The following is a 20,358-nucleotide window of genomic DNA, read 5'->3' as shown; positions in this document are numbered from 1 at the left end:
ATATACAATTTCATTTCTCTGGTTTTTTTTTTTTGTTTGTTTTTCTTTTTGTTTTTTTTGTTTTGTTTTGTTTTTTTTACAAAGTCAACAGCGTACTGACCACTAGTGAGCATGCCCTCTTTGCTAAAAGGCTCTCCTTTTCTTGTTCCGTCTGTTCCGTTCCGAGGAAACTCTACTGAGAATTCTTTCACCTGCTTGTATGAACTGCTGAGATTGTGGAGTCAGTCTGCCCACAGGCAGCAAGCCTGACAACTCAATTGTATCGAACAGCGTTTTCAAGCGAACCAAAGGGGCCCGGGCCGTCCGCCAGGACCGTGCTCACACTCGGGGGCGTCCACGCTGCACACGGGCTGAAGGACGGTAGCGGCTGACGGACTGAGACGCGTTTACCGAGAGACCCGGGCAGCGGGGGGCGGGGGAGGGGGACCGAGGAAGGGGGACAGTACACGCAGTGAAGGAAAGAGCTCTATTTATTAGGTTGTGAGTTTCTCGGTTTTGCCTTTACAGATGCACACAAAAGGTTGGAAAGTAGAACTGAGGGGAAAACGTCAGACGAGCCTCAACGTAAGACCAGCTGCGGGGCTGGCGCCCGCGACCCCAGGAAGGCAGCCGGGCAGGCCTCTGCCGACTGGACACAGCCCAGAGGCCTCGAGCCGGAGCCGCGTGGCCCTCACCTCTTCTCCCCCGTTACGCTGACGGTTGCCTTGCGCTGTGGTTACCATAAAATAACTCTCATTGGCATCCAAGCTTTATAAAAACACCTTCATTTTGCTCAAAAAGGGCAGTCAATAGATACAGAGAAGCCAAACGGAACAGCCTCAACAAAATAAAATTAACATCAGCAGCAAATCCTCTTGCTGAAGACTTCAGATGGTGCGCGTGTACCAAAGTTCTAGGCTGTTAAAAAGGGGCACACACCCACGCACGGCCCCTCGCCTCGCACGCACTGGGTGAGGAAGTCAGTTATGGATTTTAATGGCCTTTTCCAGGTAGGTGTAGCGACTCCTCTTTGGGGCTTTGTTGAAGTGGTCAAGCCCTAGCCAAGGCCGAGGGTGAGACATGTTACCTGGCGGAGAGAGAGACGCAGGGCTGAGGGCCGAGGCTAGACGGCGAGGAAGCGGGGCCGAGCCCAGTGCAATGCCCACACCCCCCCCCCCGCCCTTCCCAGCACACGCCGGAGAGCCACCGACACGCCAACCCTGAATGCGTCTTAGAGGAACCCATGGGTCACGCACTGCGCCTCCCTGCCTCGCAGAAGGAACTGGGACCCAGGGCTGCCCGCGTCTCTGACCACGGGAGGGCTCTTACCAGGCTGGGGCTCAAAGTCTTTCAGGTTCACTTCATACTCGTCCTCGTTGATATACTGGTGTCGGCCCATCATCACAATGGCAAATTTGAACTGAAAGACAGAAAGGCCGCTCCTCCGTGAGCCCCGGGGGCCAGCAAACCCCCGGGGGGGGGGGGGGGGGGGGGGGGGGGGAGCCAGGATTTCGGCGTGCGGCCCGGGAGTCCTGCCTACCTTTTCGAACTCCTTTTCCTGGATGTCCAGCAGGCTCTGAATCCGCTTCATGACTTCTCTGAAATGCTCGCCCTACGAAGGGTAAAGGACACGTGTGCGCACTCCCCCGCGGCAGGAGCCCCGGCGTGGCGCCCGGGACCTCACGTCTGGCGGCGGCCCTCAGCCTACCTCCCCGGCCTCACCTGGTGGATCCTCAGCAGAAACGGAATCCCGAACGTCCCGAACACCTCCTTGTGGAAGTGCGCCACGGTGACGAGCATCTCGCTCTCCTTGTCTATGTCCACCTGGTCCAGAGGGATTTCCTGGGACGCGGGGTGGGGGGTGGGGGTGGGGGGGAGCGCACACTGAGCCGGGCGGTGCAGTCCACGCGGACACACACTGCGTCTGCCCGCCTCACTGCCCATCAAGGCCGCGGGGTCCCACGCCCGCCCAGCGCCGTGTCTGGGTCTCGTTAGAACCAGGGAGCTCAGAGCTGGAAGGGATCTCCGTGTCGGCAGGAAACTCTGGGGTTCCAGCGACCAAAGTGCGTGCGACTCTGGTCACTGTGGACACTTCAGCTGCTCCACACTGGGCAGGGAGCCAGAGCTTCTGAGCAGACCTGCCTGGGGGCCCACATCGAGAATTCCCATCTGGGGACAATTCCCCTAGGATCCCCTGTGGACGGGCACCTAGAGGCCAGCCCCCGAGGGGAGGGCAGGTGGGGGGGAGGGCGGAGCTGCACGTGAAGGGACAGCGTCTCAGCAGAGTGGGCCACCAGGCAAGTGTGACGGGCAGGGAGGGGCGCTCAACGCGCCAACGGATTTCCGGAAGCCGAGCCGTATGCACTTCCCACGACTACCGCGAAAAAGCACATTGTGTGTACTTTCTCACAACACAACGTTAACTTCTCAGCAGCCGGAAGAACAGAACCAACTGCAGGGCTCACTTCTCCCAGCGCGCAGACAAAGCTGAAGCAGCATCCGCCGCCAGCGGCCGTCCCACCACCCCACGACCCCGCGCCGCGCCCACGAGGGCCGTTACCTCTATTCGAAACGTTCTACTCGTTGCCGGAGACAAGCATTCCAACAGCTCATCTTCTTGGTGCACGCCGATAATCTTGTAGCTTACGATTTCTAGCAGCCTGCACAGAACGGGGGGGGGGGGGGGGGGGGGCACGGAGTGAGCCACACCAATCCACGGGAGAAACGGGGCTGATGAGCAGTTCCCCTACAGAGAAATTCTTTATTACGAAGCTATCAACATTTGCTTATGGTTTTCCTTGTTAAAAACTGGGAATGTCCCAAGCAGGCGTCCTCAGGGAACACGGCACATAATACTAGTCGGTGGTCCCCCTGGAGCGTGTGGTTCAAGGAAAGGCCGGGGGGGATGCTCCGGTTGGAGGGGATGCGGCCGCATTTGGGCACGGAGAGGGAGGAGACCAAGTCTCCCCAAACCAGGCACATCTTTCCCGCAATGGTTCCAAGTGGGGTCAGACTTGCGCTCTTTCTCTCTCTAGCTCGTTAGAGAATAAAGATCTCATTCTTTTATTAACATCACTGAGCAAACATTCCAGGAACCAAGTAGCCCCAAGGGCTGTTTTGTCCTGCGAGCGCCTGTCCGGCCCCATGGTAAGAACGGTCAACTCTCTGAAATGAACACTGCTCGTCAATCGGGGGCCTCTGACTTCAGCCTCAACACCGGCTACGTGGCTCAGAAGCGCCCTGATTCCTCACGCACAACCAACAGCAGTTCTGGCTGATCCGTTTGCACCCTTTCCTTACCGAGTGGCTTTTCCACCTGCATCTCAAGTTCTTCCTATAGCTTAGTAATAATCAGGAGACAGGGAAAGAAGAAAATATGGCTCAGTGGTTGAACATCTGACTTCGGCTCAGATCATGATCTCACGGTTTAGGAGTTCGAGTCCCACATCGGGTGAGCACAAGCCCCATGTGGGCCCCACTTCTTTCTCTCTCTCTCTCTCTGCCCCTCACTCACTTGTGCTCTCTCTTGCTCTCCAAAGAAAAAGGCAGGGGGGGGGGGGGGGGGCGTCCCATCATGAAGGGTCTACAAACTGCCACAGAAGACGGGCTGAAAGCCGGTGTGCAACACTGTACACGAGTCCCAGTGTCGGGTGGCCTGGTGACGCCCCCGCGGCCCGCCGGCAGCTTCAGGAAATACTTGCCTAAGTTTCCCTGACGCTTTCTCCCCGAGCTCGACAGCCTTTTTACATTCTTCCAGCAGGTCCCGGACACACCCGTGCTTGTCGGGATATAGTGTTATTTCCTAGGAAAGGACCGGAGGAAATCGATGCTTTCAAGAAAACGGAAGAGGTCTGCGACAACACGTCCATGTTGCTCGAGGAAGGAAAAAACGGCAAGAGACGTTCTGTCGTCTCTAGCTTCCCACCGCATCACCGACGCCCCACCCCGAGGGCTCCAGATGCGTGAATTGTGCCCACCTGCCCAAACCGGAGATGCCCACCCCACCCCAGAGGTGTTTAGGACCCGATAGGAGTTTAGGAAACAACGCTGATACAGAAAGGTCGCCCTTCACAGGACAGCTCCTCAGGAAACCCCACGGAAAGCCACCCCCCTCCCCCGCCTGCCGGATCCAGCACGGTGACGTGACAGACAGCCCAGACGAGGCCCAGAGGAGGCGCGGAGTAGCTCAGCCTGTCAATTCCACCAGAGGACCACGTGTACAGCACGTGGCCTACATGCGCCTTCAAGACTGGTGGAACTACAAAGGCAAAAACACCGGGGTCCAAGCCGGGCCAGACTCTCTAGAACCACCACGTGCAGGCGGGCTGGGCCTGCCTTCCGTGCAGAACCGGCCTCAGCAATGGCAGACCCCAGCACCCGCCCCACCTGAGGAGGCCCAGAGGCAGCCGGGGTTCCAGAAGGATACTGCCTTGGGCCAAGCAGCTAGAGCTCCGACTGAAAATGCTCCAGTCGTGGTGGCTGGAGGGGACTGAGGGCCTCGGACACCCTCCCTTTGTTGTTTTAGTTTTCGAGGGCTAGACAGACAGAAACATTAAACGCCAATAAAAGTAAAACTTCCTACTGTTAAAAAAAAAACGTACCTCTTCCCTAAACTGGCTGTTTAACCATATACACTTAAAACTTCGTCTGTTTTCGAAGTCTGTGATTTTCATCTTCAGCTGGTAAGAAAAGAGAGACCGTCAGATGTGCTTCCACGAAACCCAAACCTTCTCTTCATGACCCACAGTTACATGAATTCGGGCTCATACCTGCTGATAGTAAAGTTTCTTAGGTTGTCTAGGCTTGAAGAACTGTAGGAGATCTCTTAAAGTCCCTTCATAATTATGTCTAAGAGGATTACCTGGGCCGTCCCTATAACTGCACAAGAAAACAGCACATAAACAAATGCCTTGTTGATTATTTGCCTACACCAAATCCCCGTGAGCGTGAGTAAAAGTAAACCACCGGCCTTCCGCCTACACCTGAACTTGGGCCTGGCACGGGGCCTCCCTTGATACTCCCGTTTCCCGAGGCCCACGTCCCTCTGGCTGTCCCACCGGCACGCACAAGCCTGGCTGGGGCAGCCCGGCCGGACGCGTGGGAGATGTGCTGACAATGTATCTACAGTGAGTCTGGCTTTGGACGAGGCCGCCAATTAGTCTGACGTCCAGGAGGAGTGTGGTCAGGACGTGCGTGCGGACGACTCTATTGGAAACTAAGTGAGGGCATGTCAGGTGTTAACCTATCAGAGTTAGTTCCACGATGTCTGGACGGACTAGGGACGGCATGCGGGACAGACAGAACAGCGAGCGACCGCGGCTTACCCTTGAGACTTGAAAAACTGGAGCAGCATGGGGTCGGTGTTGAGCCTCTGTGCCACTGTCTTTGCAACCTGGGAGGAGGGAAGGGGCCCACAGACAGAAAGGAAGTCTCCTTCAGGGATGAACTGAGAATTGCGTATACACCTTACCACTGAAACCATTTACCTGATGTTTTTACGCAAGTATGAAACGAACACCCTGAACTTAAACGGCCTGAACCTTTGACACCTACCAGGAATAAATGATACTCCCCAGTGTGCCCTCATGGGGGGAGCACACTGGTGAAGTTAGCTGTTACAGGGTCTTTCCCCTTTTTTCTTGGTATGTTTATTTGAGTAAACTCTACACCTAATATGGGGCTCAACTCCTGACCCTGAGACCAAGAACCACTTGTTCTTCCAACTGAGCCAGCTGGGCGCCCCAAGCTCTTAACTTTTAATGGTGAGGTCTACAGGTTTATTTTCCAATGGCATGTTGTAACTGAAGCAAAGATGCTGTTCAGACTATCATCTCTGAAACCAAACTGTGCCGGGGTGGGCACAGGGTCGGATGGGTGCAGCGTGGGGTGGGGTGGATAGAAGGGATGTGGGGCAGGTGTGGGGAGGGTGTGGGGGGAGCAGGGCGGGGTGGGCCTCGGGAAAGAACAGCCGCTGGCCCGGGCCAAGCCCCTCAATCAAGAACTTCCTCATTGCAGGGCTGAGGCCCTCCTTCCAGAACCAAATCCAATAGCCTTCAACAAGCGCGGTTTTAAAAACAACTTGGTCTTTCTGCTGTAGAATATGAAGGGAAAAGAGCATTTATCAAATACCTGAAAATAATTCATTCGATTTGATAATGTAACCACAAATCCAGGATCATTAGGGATTGTTTTATCACAGAAAATGACATCAACACGGTGGTAGAGGTCTCTGAAATATTCTTTTGCAGTGGGTAACTCGCTGTTATCATTTTCAGGGTCATCCCTAGTGGGAGGAAAAAAACAGTTTGCAGACTAAATCAAAGTCCAGGCCAGGGGTATTGGTTAAAGGGGGGGAGGCATCATCTTCCCAAACCACAGTGACACAGACAGAAATTAGTGTAGACATAAATTCTGACTCGCATTTTACGGTGCCACAGTCTGTCCCGGGCACCCCGGTCAGCAGCCAGGATGGCACAGGAGGGGTGCCCTGAGTCGGCTCAGTGCTAGTGCTGGCTGCCTTCTGCCCCTCGTCTCAATACAGAAATAACAGTGGACTCGGGGTCAAGCGCCTCAGGGCAGAGCCTCCTCTCTGACCAGAAGCGGACGGGACGGGCGACCACTCTCGGGCTCCAGCAGCAGGGCTGGGGAGTCGCTAAGTCTAGGTTATTTACTGCCTGGCCCTCCAAACAGAAGCCTTCAAGAGCAGGGGAAAAGGCTACTTTCAGACCAGGGATCACGACAGCAGCCCAGCAGCCCCAAGGGTTTTAATGCACACCGATTTGAACGGATTATCCACGCAGGTGCACACAGGGGAACCTCATGCTTTAAGGGAAGGAAAACCATCGTGCAGTTCCGTAAAGACTTCTGCCACCCCATTAAGAGCTACCCTGCTCTACGCCGTTTCTTCGGAAATAAAGCATTCGTTAAATGAGGAAGAGGTTCACTGCCCATCGTCCCCAAACCAAGAGAAGGTCGGCCTCTATCCACAATCTCAGATACAAATTTAACTTGGGGTCTAGATGCAATTTTGTCTCCTGGTTCTAGGGCTTATGGAAAAACCTCAACGCCCATACAAAGTAATAAAAGTCCTTCAAAAAGTACATACTTCTGGAACACTATAATGTCACCATCCATTAGTTCATCGAGGGCTTTATCAAGAGACACGTCATAGTCCTGAATTCTCTCTGTTAAATTCGGTTTAACTTCCTACAGGAAAAGAGATGAATGGTTACAATTCAACATCTCCTTATGTGTAATATGGCCAGACACCGCCTGCACTTTCTGCATATTCAGTACTCTCAGCCCTACATTTTCCATAAGCGAAACGCTAAGGGAAATACTAATACCCATAAAAACGTAATAATCACTGGGCCTAAATGAGGGAAAGTCACTTCCCTTCCACACCACCCGAGGCCCCCACCACTGAGCTGCACACTTCACAGAACAGTGAACTCAGGGCCAGCAAAATGAACAAAGATAGCCCTCCCCCAACCACCCAAGATACGTGGATTATGGAAAAACACGCCGTCCAAACCTCATAGAGGATAAGGCTAGTGTCCTGGGTAAATCCCGCTCTGTCGCACATAACCGGGAGCAAATCACCTGGGTTCAAGAAAACAAAGAATCCGAGGCTGTAACATGCCAGCACGCTAACAAAAGCAGCTCCGAGGTCGGCACAACAAGGACTTACGGATTTTACAGGATATTGGTGTGTAGATGTGCCCACAGTAATTCAAGCTCCGCGTTTTGGGGTCATACATCTTCAAAAATAGCATGACATCATCTATAAGATTAACAAACAGGTTTTGTTAGGATCTTAACACTCGGGACAATGTTTTAAAAATGTTAACAGTAAGCCTAGTGGCATCCTAAAGGAAGGCTTATAGAGCCTAAAAGCAATTGTTTCAGGTGAGGGTTAGCCCCGTTCCCAGGTCAACAGCATCATTCCAAACAGGCCCCCGGGTAACACTAATCTGAAGCAGTGAGGCTGGGAGCCAGGGCAGTGAACTCATCAGGAATCTCACACTTCCAGAACAGGTATAACTAGCTGGTTGAGCGTTGCCATGGAAATATGCTAATATGGTATCTTCGCCGGAAGGGACAGCCTGGTCTGTAGCAAGAACCACCCAGCATCTTACAGGCACCTGCTGTGTAAACCTACGGCCAAACTGTCCATCCACACACTCTCTGCGGCCGCTTCAGGGCGGCACAGGCCGCGCGGGTCGCAAAGCCCCAACTATTAAGGACCGGCCCTTGGTGGAGAGTCTACAGGCCCAGCGCTGTCACAGCCCCTGTCAGGCACGTGGCAAACCATGGGCCCAGACAAAAGTGGAACAGGAGGACTCAACGCGGCCGGTGCCTTCCAGCCACCGGCGGCCGGTGGGGCCCACCCAGCTTTGCCAAGAAGCACGAACACAGGAGGGGGCCGAGGGCCGGTTTCTTTGCCAGGGAAGAACGCCGGACCCTGTGTGTCCAGACGGTGGTCCAGGGAGCCGGCTCTGCGCTCCAAGGACACTTACGATCTTTGTCAAACTTGGGTAACGTGGCTCCGCTGGCGGCCAACTCCGGATCAACGGTTTCCAGGAATATCGTCCAAGGGTTTTCATTGTCACTGAGCTCAATCATCTATTTCCAAAAGAGAGGCTGGTTTTAGACCGTGTCAGCGGCTGTGTGAGGGTGAAGAACACGCCCACCACCCACAAAGTGGGCCGGAAGCAGGTAAGGCACGCTGGCGCGCAGGCCGGGCCTCCACAGACCCCCATCAGGACAGGCGGCACCCGCGACACTCACCGTCTTGTTGCCGTCTGCCTCGTTATCCAACATCGCTGGCCGTTTGGTTCCATTGCTCCTTGCCTGCATGGGCCATAATCGGATTTGATCTTGTGGAAACCCCTGGGGGGGGGGGGTGGTGGAGAAAAGCAAACCAAAGTAATTAAAAGCAGCTCACATTTTAATTCCATACGGGGGTGTCCGGGTGGCTCAGTCGGTAAGTGTCCGACTCCTGATTTCAGCTCAGGTCATGACCTCATGGTTCCTGAGTTCGAGCCCCACATCGGGCTCTGTGTGGACGGTGTGGAGCCTGCTTGGGATTCTCCCTCTGCCCCTCCTCACCTGCCCATGTGTGCACTCTCTCTCAAAATAATAAAAACGTAACAAAAAATTCGATATGAAAGTGCGGATTCTAGGATTATATTACAGTTACAGCTCTCCCTGCTGATGTGGTCCAAGACTCACCCTTCAGGGCTCCTAGTATTCCAGGGCTTGGGTGCCCGATCTGATCCCGTGCAGTTAAATAAGCAAGGGAGGAGAACGTGGGAGAACAAAATAACCACCCCCAGAACGGGTGGCACTCACCATGGTCTGAGAGAGGTTCTGGACAAATTCAGCCAGTGAGGAGTTTTTCAACACTTTGAACACAGTATATTTCACTTTTTCTTCATCATACATATCATTGCCTTGGTGGCCACAAAACTGGTCCTCGGCAACTATCTGAAAAGCCACAAGCAAACACAACACTTTCCACACAATACATAAATGCCACGCGACCACCCCAGCCAAAACAAAGTTCCAAGAGTAGTATGCTGAGAACAGCTAGTCTTTTGCTCCGAAGAACCTTCTTCAGAAGACCCAAGGAGAAAAGCATCAAAGTGACCGGAGGAAATCAGGGGTTTCATCAGAATCGAGACGCCTCCGTTTCCACACAGCCGCTGCCCACTGACCGTGAGCACCAGCGGGAAACCCGCTTGCCTGGCAGTCTCCGTACAGCATACCGCCAGGATATGCGAGCTGGTGGCTTTTTCCCGGCAATCAACTCGCTAAAAGGAACGCCCGTTTCCTGGTATCACAACCAAACCATGAGCCAACACCACCCGGAAATTCACCTCTCTGTCCAGCCCTCTTTTCTGTCCCCACCACTGGCCAAGCTTCTCCACGGCCTGGAGGGCCACCTCCCACTAGGAGCTCGCCCGCCTGACGCCGTTCCCCTCTGACCCCTCGGTGCTTCTCATCCACCCCCTGGCCCAGTGTCTGGGGGTCTGAGTACGTCTAACATCAGCCCTCAGCCTGCGCTGGAACGTATGCCCCATAGGGCCAGGGAAACTGAGCACACGTGCCCAGGTAGCAGTCCCCCCGACGAGGCCACGGCGTTCCGGAAGCAAGGCCTAGCGTGGGTCCCGCCCGGGGAGTGGGGGTGCTGACCTGCACTTGCATGTAGAGATGGGCTTCCTGCCGTTCCTTCCGCTTCTGAGCCTCGATCCTCTTCTCCTCCTGCAGTCGTTCCACCAACTGCTGAGGGATATCGTGGTCGGTGACAGCTTGTAAAACCTCACCTGCACGACAAATGTGCCCGCGTTTACCTCTGCGCGGGTTCTAGGATCCCCTCCTGAGAGCGCCCCCATTCAGCGTCGCCATAAATGGAGCGGAACTGATTCGGGGGAAATGACTTGGTACCGTGAGCCCGCATCAAAACCCACACGGCCCCGTCCAGCTTGCTTGCGAAGGTCGGGAGTGAGGCCGCACAGGCAGAGCGCGGAACGTGCTGGGGCAGGTGGCACAGCTCAGGGTACAGCTGTCAAGCTTCCCAGGTAACAAGCCGGCTACTCACTCAGCTTTGATTCCCTGATGTAAACCAACATGTACGCGTTCGTGCAGTGCCGCACCGACAGGTCGTCGTCGTGACCCCCGTAATTGTGCTCGATGGCCTCCTCTTTCGTACACCTGGACACCACGTCGTCGTCGAACTTACACCACTGGCAACAAGACGCAGCAGAGAGAAAGCGCTTTGAGAAGCACACAACCGGAGAGGCAGCATTTACCTACAAGTGATGCAGGGAGGTGCCGGGCCAGGCGCCACCTCGGGCCGCCCTCTCAGGGAAGAGGCCGGCCAGCACCCGTATTCTGGGGCCACTGTGAGTCTGTCCCTTGGCAATTCCGTCACATGCTCAAATGGCCCACTTCGAATCAGATTCGATCTCCCGACAGTACAACTCTTTGCAGATCTGAGAAAATCATACCGAGTACACCTGACTTCGTCGGTAAAACTGGAGATTTTACGGTGTGGTTACGAAATTCAATGGGACATTTGACAGGATATGTTATCGCAGCAAGAGAGGGCCTGGCTTAAGAAAAGGTCAGCAGAGTTGTACAGAGTACTTCTCTTCTGATCTCCTCATTGTGGGTCGAGGTGTTTTAAATGGCACTAACTCTTGCAGGGAAAGGTCCGTCGTGGTCTGGTGCTGTGTGAGCACCCCCTGCCCAAGTCTCCTCACATGAGGGAGGTGGGCTCGGCCTCCGCTCTGTTCTGCACTGGCGCCACGATCCTGGACACAGACCCTGAGGACACCCTCACCCCTGGGGAACACCAGGAGACGCGACAGAGCATCACGCAGCACGGACAAGCAGGCGCGCAGAACGTGTGATTCATCCAGCCTCCCCTGCCCAAGGATTTTTCTTTCTTTCTTTCTGTCTTTTTAAAATTTACATCCAAATTAGTCAGCATAGAGTGCAACAATGATATCAGGAGTAGATTCCTTAGTGCCCCTTACCCATTTAGCCCATTCCCCCCCCCACAACCCCTCCAGTATCCCTTAGTTTGTTCTCCATTTTTAAGAGTCTCTTCTGTTTTGTCTCCCTCCCTGTTTTGGTATTATTTTTGTTTCCCTTCCCTTATGTTCATCTGTTTTGTCTCTTAAAGTCCTCATATGAGTGAAGTCATATGATATTTGTCTTTCTCGGACTAATTTCACTTAGCAAAATACGCTCCAGTTCCATCCACGTAGTTCCAAATGGCAAGAATTTATTCTTTTTGATTGCCGACTAATACTCCGTTGTATAGATATACCACGTCTTCTTTACCCATTCATCTGTCAATGGACATTCGGGCTCTTCCCCTATTTTGGGTATTGTTGAAAGTGCTGCTATAAACATTGGGGTGCATGTGCCCCTTCGAAACAGCATCCCTGTATTCCTTAGATAAATGCCTAGTAGTGCAATTGCTGGATAGTAGGGAAGTTCTGTTTTTAATTTTTTGAGGAATCTCCGCACTGTTTTCCAGAGTGGCTGCACCAGCTTGCATTCCCACCTGCCCAAGGATTTCTTAAGTGGAGAGCAAGTGCCTCCCATTAGGTATGCAATAATAACGGTCCAATGTTCAAGGCTACTTCAGTGCATACGTCAAGTGCAAGCACTCATTCACTATCACCTTTAAGGTACCAGCCATTCATGCATGGGAACACAGATAAATCAGAGCCCAGGGTGGAATCCTGCACTATTCAGGCCATCGGGTTGGGAGAGGAAAAGGCGAAGCTGAGCGCTAGGTGAGTGCCCCACACACCATGACATCTGACTCCGCCCCCTGCCCGGCACTTACTTTGCCATCCCCTTTGGGGTTTAGATAAACCACGTAATGTCCACCATGATTATCTCCACTGTGAACCAGGACTGCGTGAAGAATATAATTTGCAGGGTCCTTAGGATCTGTTTTTTGCAAAAATTCATCGAGTGGTAACTGTTCTGGGAATTCAAACCTATTAAAAAAACATTTTTAAAGAAATCCAGGTTTCACTGACATGTAAAATATTTCACGTGGAGACTTTATTGCTAGACGTTCTAATTTACTGGCTCGTCTTTATTTGGAAAGAGAAGTATCACTCTGACTCGGGAGGCCCTCCGAAGGACTTCTGTGGCGGCGCTCCTATTCATTAGGACAATTATCCACACATCAGTACAAAATGTGAAGCTAGGTATGAGAAAAGACGTGCCCAACGCATGGAGACACCCAACAGATTTCTAAGCTGAGGATGTCACACAACAGCCAGTCTCAGGACAAACACACACGAGGACTTGTCTAGGACGTGGATGGCTGCAAAGGTATTAATGAATGATTCCGACTGTCCCGGACCAAGACCACTGAGGACACGCTGCAGGTTTGAGAAACCTGGAGGGATCGAATCTGACAGGGGACACACTTGAGGAAGGATCCCGTACACCCTGGGATTTCGGGAGACATCTGAACTTGATTTGTTTGTAAATTACTGGATCCATAAGCATTTTAATAACAGGGTCACGATTAATTACTAGGAGGGCCTTGAGAGACAGGAAGAAGGGCAGGCAGCTCGGCGAGGACGCGGAGGAGAGCGGCGCATGGAGTCTCCAGGGGCAGCCGGCTCGGCGCCCCCGGTGCTGCCCTCAGCAATTCTGGCTGCGCTGCCACATGTTCTGAATTCCTAAAAGATGCCAGAAATCTGGGCTTTTATGTGAAATCTCAAGGTTTCGATCTGTTTTGTTTTAACGTTGGCAACTAATTCCAAAAGCAGAAACAAAAGCAAGGTGAGGACCCAACGACACCCACCAGCAGGTGGGGCTTAGTCTGCACGCTGCCAACGTGTGAGGTCTGGTGGAGACGGTTTCTTTACTACACACTCCACGACCGTGGACTACGATGAGCCAGCAAAGACCCAGCTGGTGGCAAATAATCGGACTGGGTCCACTCTCACTCCAGTTTCATGGGGGGACTGACCGACCACTCTATCCTGAGCTCAAACTAACCAGGACAAAAATAATGTATTCTAAACCAGGTAAGGGTGTGTGTACTATCATTCCCTTTTATCTGGAATTTTGAAAACACTGGCAATAAAGCACACAAGTCCATCTACATCCTCTTCTTGAAAATTCCAACACGTTCTAGAAGTCGATAGGGAGAGTACAAAATAAGACGGGAACATCAAATCCCACTCCTGAGCAAACAGCTAAGCTACATCGGGTGGAACAGAAAGCACCCTCCCCCCCCCCCCACCTCCCCAGGACGTCCATCCGCCACAGCACAGAGCGGGGCAGGGTTCCGGTAGAGGGAGTTATGGGAGGAGCAGCCTCTGAAACTCTTAAAGGAAATTATCCCTTTAAAATTATACTTCTTGGGAAACTGAGGCACAAGGGAACTCCCAAGTAGATCGAAGATGAACTGACATTATAAAAAGACAGACAAAGCATGGAGACTGACCCCCCAAAGTCAGGTGACGATTCAATCTTAACTTTAACACCCCACAATAGATTACCTATCATTGATCTTGATATTTTGGTCCGTCTGAGGGTCATACATAAATCTCATCAGCTGTAGATGTAACACTGGTGGCAAAGTTAGGAACTTCACACCTTTCTCTGCTTCCTGAATATTGGAAAAGAAACCAAGTTTAGTTGGGCCCTACTTTGTCCCTGGAGCAAGGGCAACAATGGCGGCTGGCAAGACGGGGGTGGGGGTGGTTTATGGGATCCAAGGTGGGGGTGCTTTGGAAATGTTCAGGCCCATAAGCAGAGAACAAACGGGTGGTTTTCGGTGGGCAGGGGCCGGAGGATGTGACAAAACAGGTGAGGGGGATCGAGAGGCACTAACTTCCAGTTATAAAATAAACAGGTCACAGATTCGAAGTACAATGTAGTGACACTGAGAACGCTATGTGGGGACAGACAGCCACTAGGCCTGTCGTGGTGAGCATTTCATAATGCTCAACACCAAATCTTACATGGCACACCTAAAATAAAATACTGCAACTACATTTCAAGTAAAAAATAAAAATAAAATAGGGCCACCTGGGTGGCTCAGTCTGTCGAGCGTCAGACTTCGGCTTAGGTCATGATCTTGTGGTTCATGAGTTCAAGCCCCACATCATCTCCTCTGATGTCAGCACAGAGCCCACTTCAGACCCTCTATCCACCCCCACTCCACCTCCGCCCCATCCCCCCCACCATCCCCACTCACGAGTTCTCAAAAATAAATATTTAAGGGGCACCTGGGTGGCTCAGTCGGTTAAGTGTCCGACTTCGGCTCAGGTCATGATCTCCCGGTTCATGGGTTTGAGCCCCGCGTTGGGTTCTGTGCTAACAGCTCAGAGCCTGGAGCCTGCTTCGGATTCTGTGTCTCCCCCTCTCTCTGCCCCTCCCCTGCTCATGCTCTGTCTCTCAGTAATAAATAAACATTAAAAAAAATTTTTTAAATAAAATAAGATGCTCTACTTAGACCTTCACCGTGTCTGCTACCAAAAACTGAGACCATGCTGCAGCAGCTCGTGTGTGAGGTTTATTTTGGGTTATGTTCTCTCTGAGGCCCAACCACAGGCAATAGCCAGGTGAATGGGGGCTTAATCATGCTGCCATGTTATACGCTCATTAAACATGATGGAAAATATATGGAAAAGCACAGAAAGTCATTAAATGGAGAGGCAGAAGCCTACGATTACAATTCTGTAAGGTTCGAGGTGTCCACAGACACCTGGACAGAACAGGCAGAGGCACAGACAATCGTGCGCCGGGAGGTCTAGACTAGATCAGCTTCCCTCACCCTGGACTCTCGGGACCTTCGCGTCAGAGCGCGCCCTCAGTGCTCAGTCCAACCCGCTTCTGAAGACTGTCCTCAGTACCAGCAACTCAGTCTCTGTGCTGCGGGACTCGCCCGCTCCTGAACGAGGCCCCCCCCCGCAGGCCCGACTCCGGTTTGCTCACTAAAATAAGCCTCTGTGGCAAACTCAGCCACCAGCAGGCCACCGGGGTCCTGTCACAGCTCCACTTTCAATTCAGACCTTGCTTCTGGGCTATGTCCACCCGGAGGAACGGGGCTGTGACAAGCCACAATGTTCTCTGATGCTCAATCAGTGTGCTTACGAGGACAAGGTTTCTCTGGAAAGAAAAATGAAAACCTGGGAACCTCTTGCCACACAAAGGAATGGCGTGGTTTTCCTACACCTTGAAAGAATCAAAGAATTGTTCCCCCACCACGGTCCATTGTGACTGTGATTCTAAAATACTATGTACTGCTCACCCAGACCCCCAAACCCACTGTGGACAAGGCAATTCTCGTGAGTTGACTGCAGTGCTCCCTGAGCACGTCTAGCTGCGTGTCTGCAACGTGACTTTCTGATCCACAGTGCAGCATCCCTGAGTGGCCTGACCAAGCAGGAGAAGAGCAGATCCGAAGCCCATTGAAACAAGGGGCACATCAGCACCATGAATTATAAATCGGCAAGCCTGGCAAGCAGGACGGTCTGAGAAATTGGCAACTGGCTGAGCCGATGTGTCCGGGTTAGGAGTCTGCAACAAAGACCCTGGATGGCTGCGTCTGCGAGGGCGCTGCTGGCCCCACCGATCGTGCCCCAGGCCGTGTCTCTCCACCTGACCGGTCACCGGTCCACAAGGCTCACTGCTCTGCCAGAAGCTTCGGGTCCCTGCGGGGCCTTGTGGAAGATAAGCAGGGACAGCACGTGTTCACAGAACCAGGACAGAAGACGCACTCCTTATCCTCTAAGTCACGACCCTTTCAAAAACTAACTGCACCCCACACATACACCCCAAAGTGGAGTCCGAGCGACAAGGTCCACCGCAGCCGGAGAAGCGGAGGAAAAGCTCTACGTGGGCAGCACTGAGGCCAGGAGCAGGGGGGAAGGACACAGTGAGAAAACGCCGTGTGCTGGGTGAAAGGCCTACCTGAGAAACGAGCTGCACCTCCCCCCAGCCCCCCCCCCCCCCACCGTGTGATCGCAGCTCCCAAGATGTAATGGCTGCACTCAGAATTCAAATCCTTTGAGCTCTGGGTCTGAGCAGCTTATGAAAAGCTCCAAGTGACTGTTTGGTCCACAACTGAGGCAGAGCATCGTTCCCGCGTTACCTGCAAGCCGTGCTCCCCGGCGTCGTATTTATTGTCGCCGTCTAGTTGTTCCACGGCCACGTAATCCACAAATGATTCAAATACTTGAAAGAGGGAGAGAGAGAGAGGGAGAGGGGGAGGGAGAGAGAGAGAGAGGGAGAGAGGGAGAGAGGGAGAGAGGGAGAGAGGGAGAGAGGGAGAGAGGGAGAGAGGGAGAGAGAGAGAGAGAGAGAGAGAGAGAGAGAGTCAGTCAGCCAATGGTCTCACTAAAGGCCTTCATGATGGCATGGCTGCCCATGCGCTCAAGCTTGCCAGGGAGGACACCAGTGGTGGCCTCCAGCCCCTGCCCCGGACGGCCACCAAGCCCCCACTGCTCCATGAAAACCCGGACCCCTGAGAACACTGACACGGTTCCTTGAGGGTGTTTGAAGCTATAACACGGAATCAAGTGTTTTAATAGCTTTACCAAAATCAAGTACCATTAAAGTACAAAATCTAACCCAAACATAGAGCTGTAAGAAAGACCGTGTAGATAGAGCAGGAACGTGGGGTCAAGGTGAAAGGGTGCAAACTTCCAGCCGTCAGAGAAGGACTAAGGACCTAACGCAGAACACGGTGACAAGGGCTCAACATCCTGTTGTCTAACTGAAGTTTGCCAAGAGTGCAGCACCTAAATATTCTCTCTCATGCACATGCGCGCGCGATGAAGAAGGGACATGTCAAGGTGGTCACTGGGAGAGAGCACTCCTTTCACAGTATATCCGCAACGATCACAACGTACACTTTCAATATCCTACGATTTTGTCAATTTAACCAAAATAAAGCTGGGGGTGGGAGGTGTGGACCAGAAGCAGAATCTAAAAACAAACCCACACAAATATGAGCAACTGGCCGCTAACAAAGGTGCAGAGCAACGCAGAAAACGTGACGGGATCACCTGAGACCCACAGGGGGAGGGTCGGTCTTGACATCCTACCACATGCAAAACACCACTGTGTGGGGACTGTAGACAAACAGAAAAGATAAAACAGTAATAGATCAGAGACGACCTTATGACTTCAGGACAGATGTTCTTAGGACACAAAAAGCAAAGAAAAAATCCGGTGATTTCACTAAAATTCTGCAATTCCATTAAACACGTGGCAAACTTAGAAGAGTGAAAATAGGTGAGCCCCACAGAGGGAGCAGCTCAGCAACACAGCCGGGCCAGTGCCCAGAGCACTGAGAACGGCTCCTGCCCGGCTCCCTGCCCCTGTCACGGCTCCCTCGGGAAGGAGAGGCACCAGGCACACTCTCCTGCGCTGGACAAGGACCCCGGGACTGTCCATCCAAAAGAGGTTTCAGGCCCGGGAAAACAGGCGGTACGGGACCATGATGGGTAAGAGCGGTTCAACTGTCCCAGCTCACCGTGTGGGAGAGAAACCCAAACAGGGCCCACAGCAGCTGCCATCTGCAGCGCAGAGTGCCCAAGAAGAAAGTGGCAGCTCTCCCAGAGCCCCCAGGGAGGGCTGACCAGCAAGCAGGGTGAAGACTTATCTGGGGGCAGGGAAAGAACCACCCAGAGGCCAGGGGTAGAGCCCCCAGAGCACACGCGAGCCTGGGAACACTCTGTGCTCCCTCCAGCCACGGTGAAAAACCTCCTTGTACACGGAGCTCCGGGCACGGCCTCAGGTGGGGGCCCATGTAGCGCTAACCACAAACTGCTGTGCTCCCACTGGACAGGGCGTAAAAACAAGCCTCCAAAGAATCACATGGCGTCCAAGCAACTCCAACAGGTCCCAGAACAAAGGTGAAGAACGTCCATACCCGAACAAGGTAAAAATCAAAATGGCAGGCATCCACTAAGAGGACCAGACATGCGAGGAAGCTGGAAAATAGCCCCTGATGAAGAGCAAAGTGAATCAACAGAAACCAACCCAGAAATCACAGGTGACAAAACTGGCAATCAAGGACATCAAGCTATTATTAACTCCATCCGAGATGTTCAAGAAGACATCCAAATTGCCAGTAAGCAGCCGGAAAGGTGACCATCTCGCTGACTTTTGGGGAAATGCATACAGACAGCGAGAGTGCCACACTCTCACCAAAATGTCCAGACTGCTGACCGGTGGTCCCGCTGTGGATGCGGAGCGATGGCCACTGTCACACATGGCTGGGGAACACAGATCAACAGACTGCTCTGGGAGCCTCGCTGGCCTCACCCACTGAATGTATAGGCGTACCCTTGGAGCCTACAATTCCGCTCACCATGAACGCAGAAGGATGCGTGCCGAAGACGGGCACAGCAACGGGAAAGGAACCTTATGTCCAAGCGCCACACACTGAAAACGCAAACATCTACCAAGGAAAGAGTGGTTCCCAAAAACCTGCGGCATCCTCCTCACGTGGAGTAGCGTAAAGCAACGAAAACCGTCAAGTTACCACCGCTCCTCGCGACATGCACGATGCACAGATGTGGCGCTGGGCAAAATGAGAGAAGCAGGGGCTGTGTAGCCTGTATGATCCCATCTCTATAAATACTTAAAACAGGCAAAAATAACGGGGGAGGGGGGGGGTGTTAAAAGGCCCAACAGTGGTTCTCCTTTGAGACGAGGAGGTCGTGGCCGGGAAGAACCAACATATGGGCGGCAGGCGTCGTGATGCGTGACCCGTGTGGGGCCGCGAGCCTGCGTTCACTTGGGAAGCTGTTCGCTCATCACTCGGGCGGGGGGGGGGGGGCTCTGTCTGCGCTAGATTTCAATGGAAATCACCGGGGTCAATGAAGCATGAAACCAAAACAGAAATGAGCGGAAGGCCAAGATTATGTACACGGAACTTACTGTTTTTCTTTCCTTTTATACTTAGCTGGATATCGTAATAATCTTCTCTCCTATCGGATCGATAGTCTACTTCTTTACACTGGATATAGGACTACAAATAAGGAAAACAAGAGGCCTTAAGTGTTAATTGTCCCTATCGTAGCGTTCTTAAATCATCTTAAAATCATTCTCTAAAGCTGGCAGCCACATACCACCATTTTGCCTCTGAACAATTTAGGTATGGTGCCTTCCACACACGTGCCCTTCATCTTGTTTTCCACATTATCAAGCAGCTGGAAGAGAAAGTTTGGGCTTTAAGAAAATGCGATGCTTCATTAACAGGCAGTAATTCGAAACTTGACTAGGAAATTTCAATGGTCAAAGAATTTCTAGACTATGAATATTATGACCTCCAGCATGCAATTATGAAAACATACAAAATCTTCGTCCTCGGTTGGATATTTACAAAAATATCTACATGCAACAGTTGAGATTAACCTCTATACAGCCTTTGGAATGAATTAGTAATCTGTAGTGCCTTTAGAAGCATTTTTTATATTCATTTTACCTCTGTGGAAAAGCATGTAAATTGAGCACTAAACTTAACTCGTATTGGTCCACACCAAGAGATAAATGAGGTTGAGCCTGTCAACAGGATTGACTGGTTTGTCCATGGATATTTAATGAACTGGATTCAATCCAGCTAGTGCTGCAAAACAGAAAACACACCTTGCCCAGCCAATCACCTTGAATAGCCGTTTCATGTTGTGTATGTGTGTGACTTTATGTGTGTCTGTGCGTCTTTGGTCACGACTGGAAGGACGGGAATTTGCTAGTGACTAAAGATGGTTTGGGGGAGAATCACCCGCACAGAGAGCTGCCTCTGTTAGAACTTCTGTGCAAAGGACAAGTCTGGGCGCTACGGAGTAACAGGAGTCCCTAGTCTACGGC

At 52.4% G+C, this 20,358-nt stretch overlaps 1 protein-coding gene across 5 annotated transcripts in view; it reads right to left on the bottom strand.

The window, feature by feature from the left end:
* Nucleotides 1–452: 452 nt before the first annotated feature.
* USP7 (ubiquitin specific peptidase 7) overlaps nucleotides 453–20,358 on the bottom strand; it is a 64,569-nt gene continuing 44,663 nt past the window's right edge. For all 5 annotated transcript variants that reach the window (XM_042923027.1, XM_042923028.1, XM_042923026.1 and 2 more), the window contains 23 exons: nucleotides 19,620–19,700; nucleotides 19,429–19,519; nucleotides 16,631–16,713; nucleotides 14,031–14,140; nucleotides 12,347–12,503; nucleotides 10,583–10,727; nucleotides 10,177–10,307; nucleotides 9,334–9,468; nucleotides 8,770–8,871; nucleotides 8,499–8,604; nucleotides 7,670–7,762; nucleotides 7,514–7,581; nucleotides 7,085–7,185; nucleotides 6,109–6,262; nucleotides 5,304–5,371; nucleotides 4,749–4,857; nucleotides 4,581–4,658; nucleotides 3,681–3,781; nucleotides 2,540–2,639; nucleotides 1,702–1,821; nucleotides 1,520–1,591; nucleotides 1,309–1,399; nucleotides 453–1,066 (listed from right to left, as the gene is read on the bottom strand). In XM_042923027.1, the coding sequence (XP_042778961.1) occupies nucleotides 960–1,066; nucleotides 1,309–1,399; nucleotides 1,520–1,591; nucleotides 1,702–1,821; nucleotides 2,540–2,639; nucleotides 3,681–3,781; nucleotides 4,581–4,658; nucleotides 4,749–4,857; nucleotides 5,304–5,371; nucleotides 6,109–6,262; nucleotides 7,085–7,185; nucleotides 7,514–7,581; nucleotides 7,670–7,762; nucleotides 8,499–8,604; nucleotides 8,770–8,871; nucleotides 9,334–9,468; nucleotides 10,177–10,307; nucleotides 10,583–10,727; nucleotides 12,347–12,503; nucleotides 14,031–14,140; nucleotides 16,631–16,713; nucleotides 19,429–19,519; nucleotides 19,620–19,700 (2,403 nt within the window). In that variant the 3' untranslated portion in view covers nucleotides 453–959. The remainder of the gene's footprint in view (nucleotides 1,067–1,308; nucleotides 1,400–1,519; nucleotides 1,592–1,701; nucleotides 1,822–2,539; nucleotides 2,640–3,680; nucleotides 3,782–4,580; nucleotides 4,659–4,748; nucleotides 4,858–5,303; nucleotides 5,372–6,108; nucleotides 6,263–7,084; nucleotides 7,186–7,513; nucleotides 7,582–7,669; nucleotides 7,763–8,498; nucleotides 8,605–8,769; nucleotides 8,872–9,333; nucleotides 9,469–10,176; nucleotides 10,308–10,582; nucleotides 10,728–12,346; nucleotides 12,504–14,030; nucleotides 14,141–16,630; nucleotides 16,714–19,428; nucleotides 19,520–19,619; nucleotides 19,701–20,358) is intronic.

This window comes from Panthera leo, chromosome E3 (genome assembly GCF_018350215.1).
Source record: "Panthera leo isolate Ple1 chromosome E3, P.leo_Ple1_pat1.1, whole genome shotgun sequence".
In the NCBI taxonomy this organism is placed as follows: domain Eukaryota; kingdom Metazoa; phylum Chordata; class Mammalia; order Carnivora; family Felidae; genus Panthera; species Panthera leo.
The sequence above is the reverse complement of the archived record's forward strand: the minus strand, read 5'-3'. Positions and strand labels throughout refer to the sequence as shown.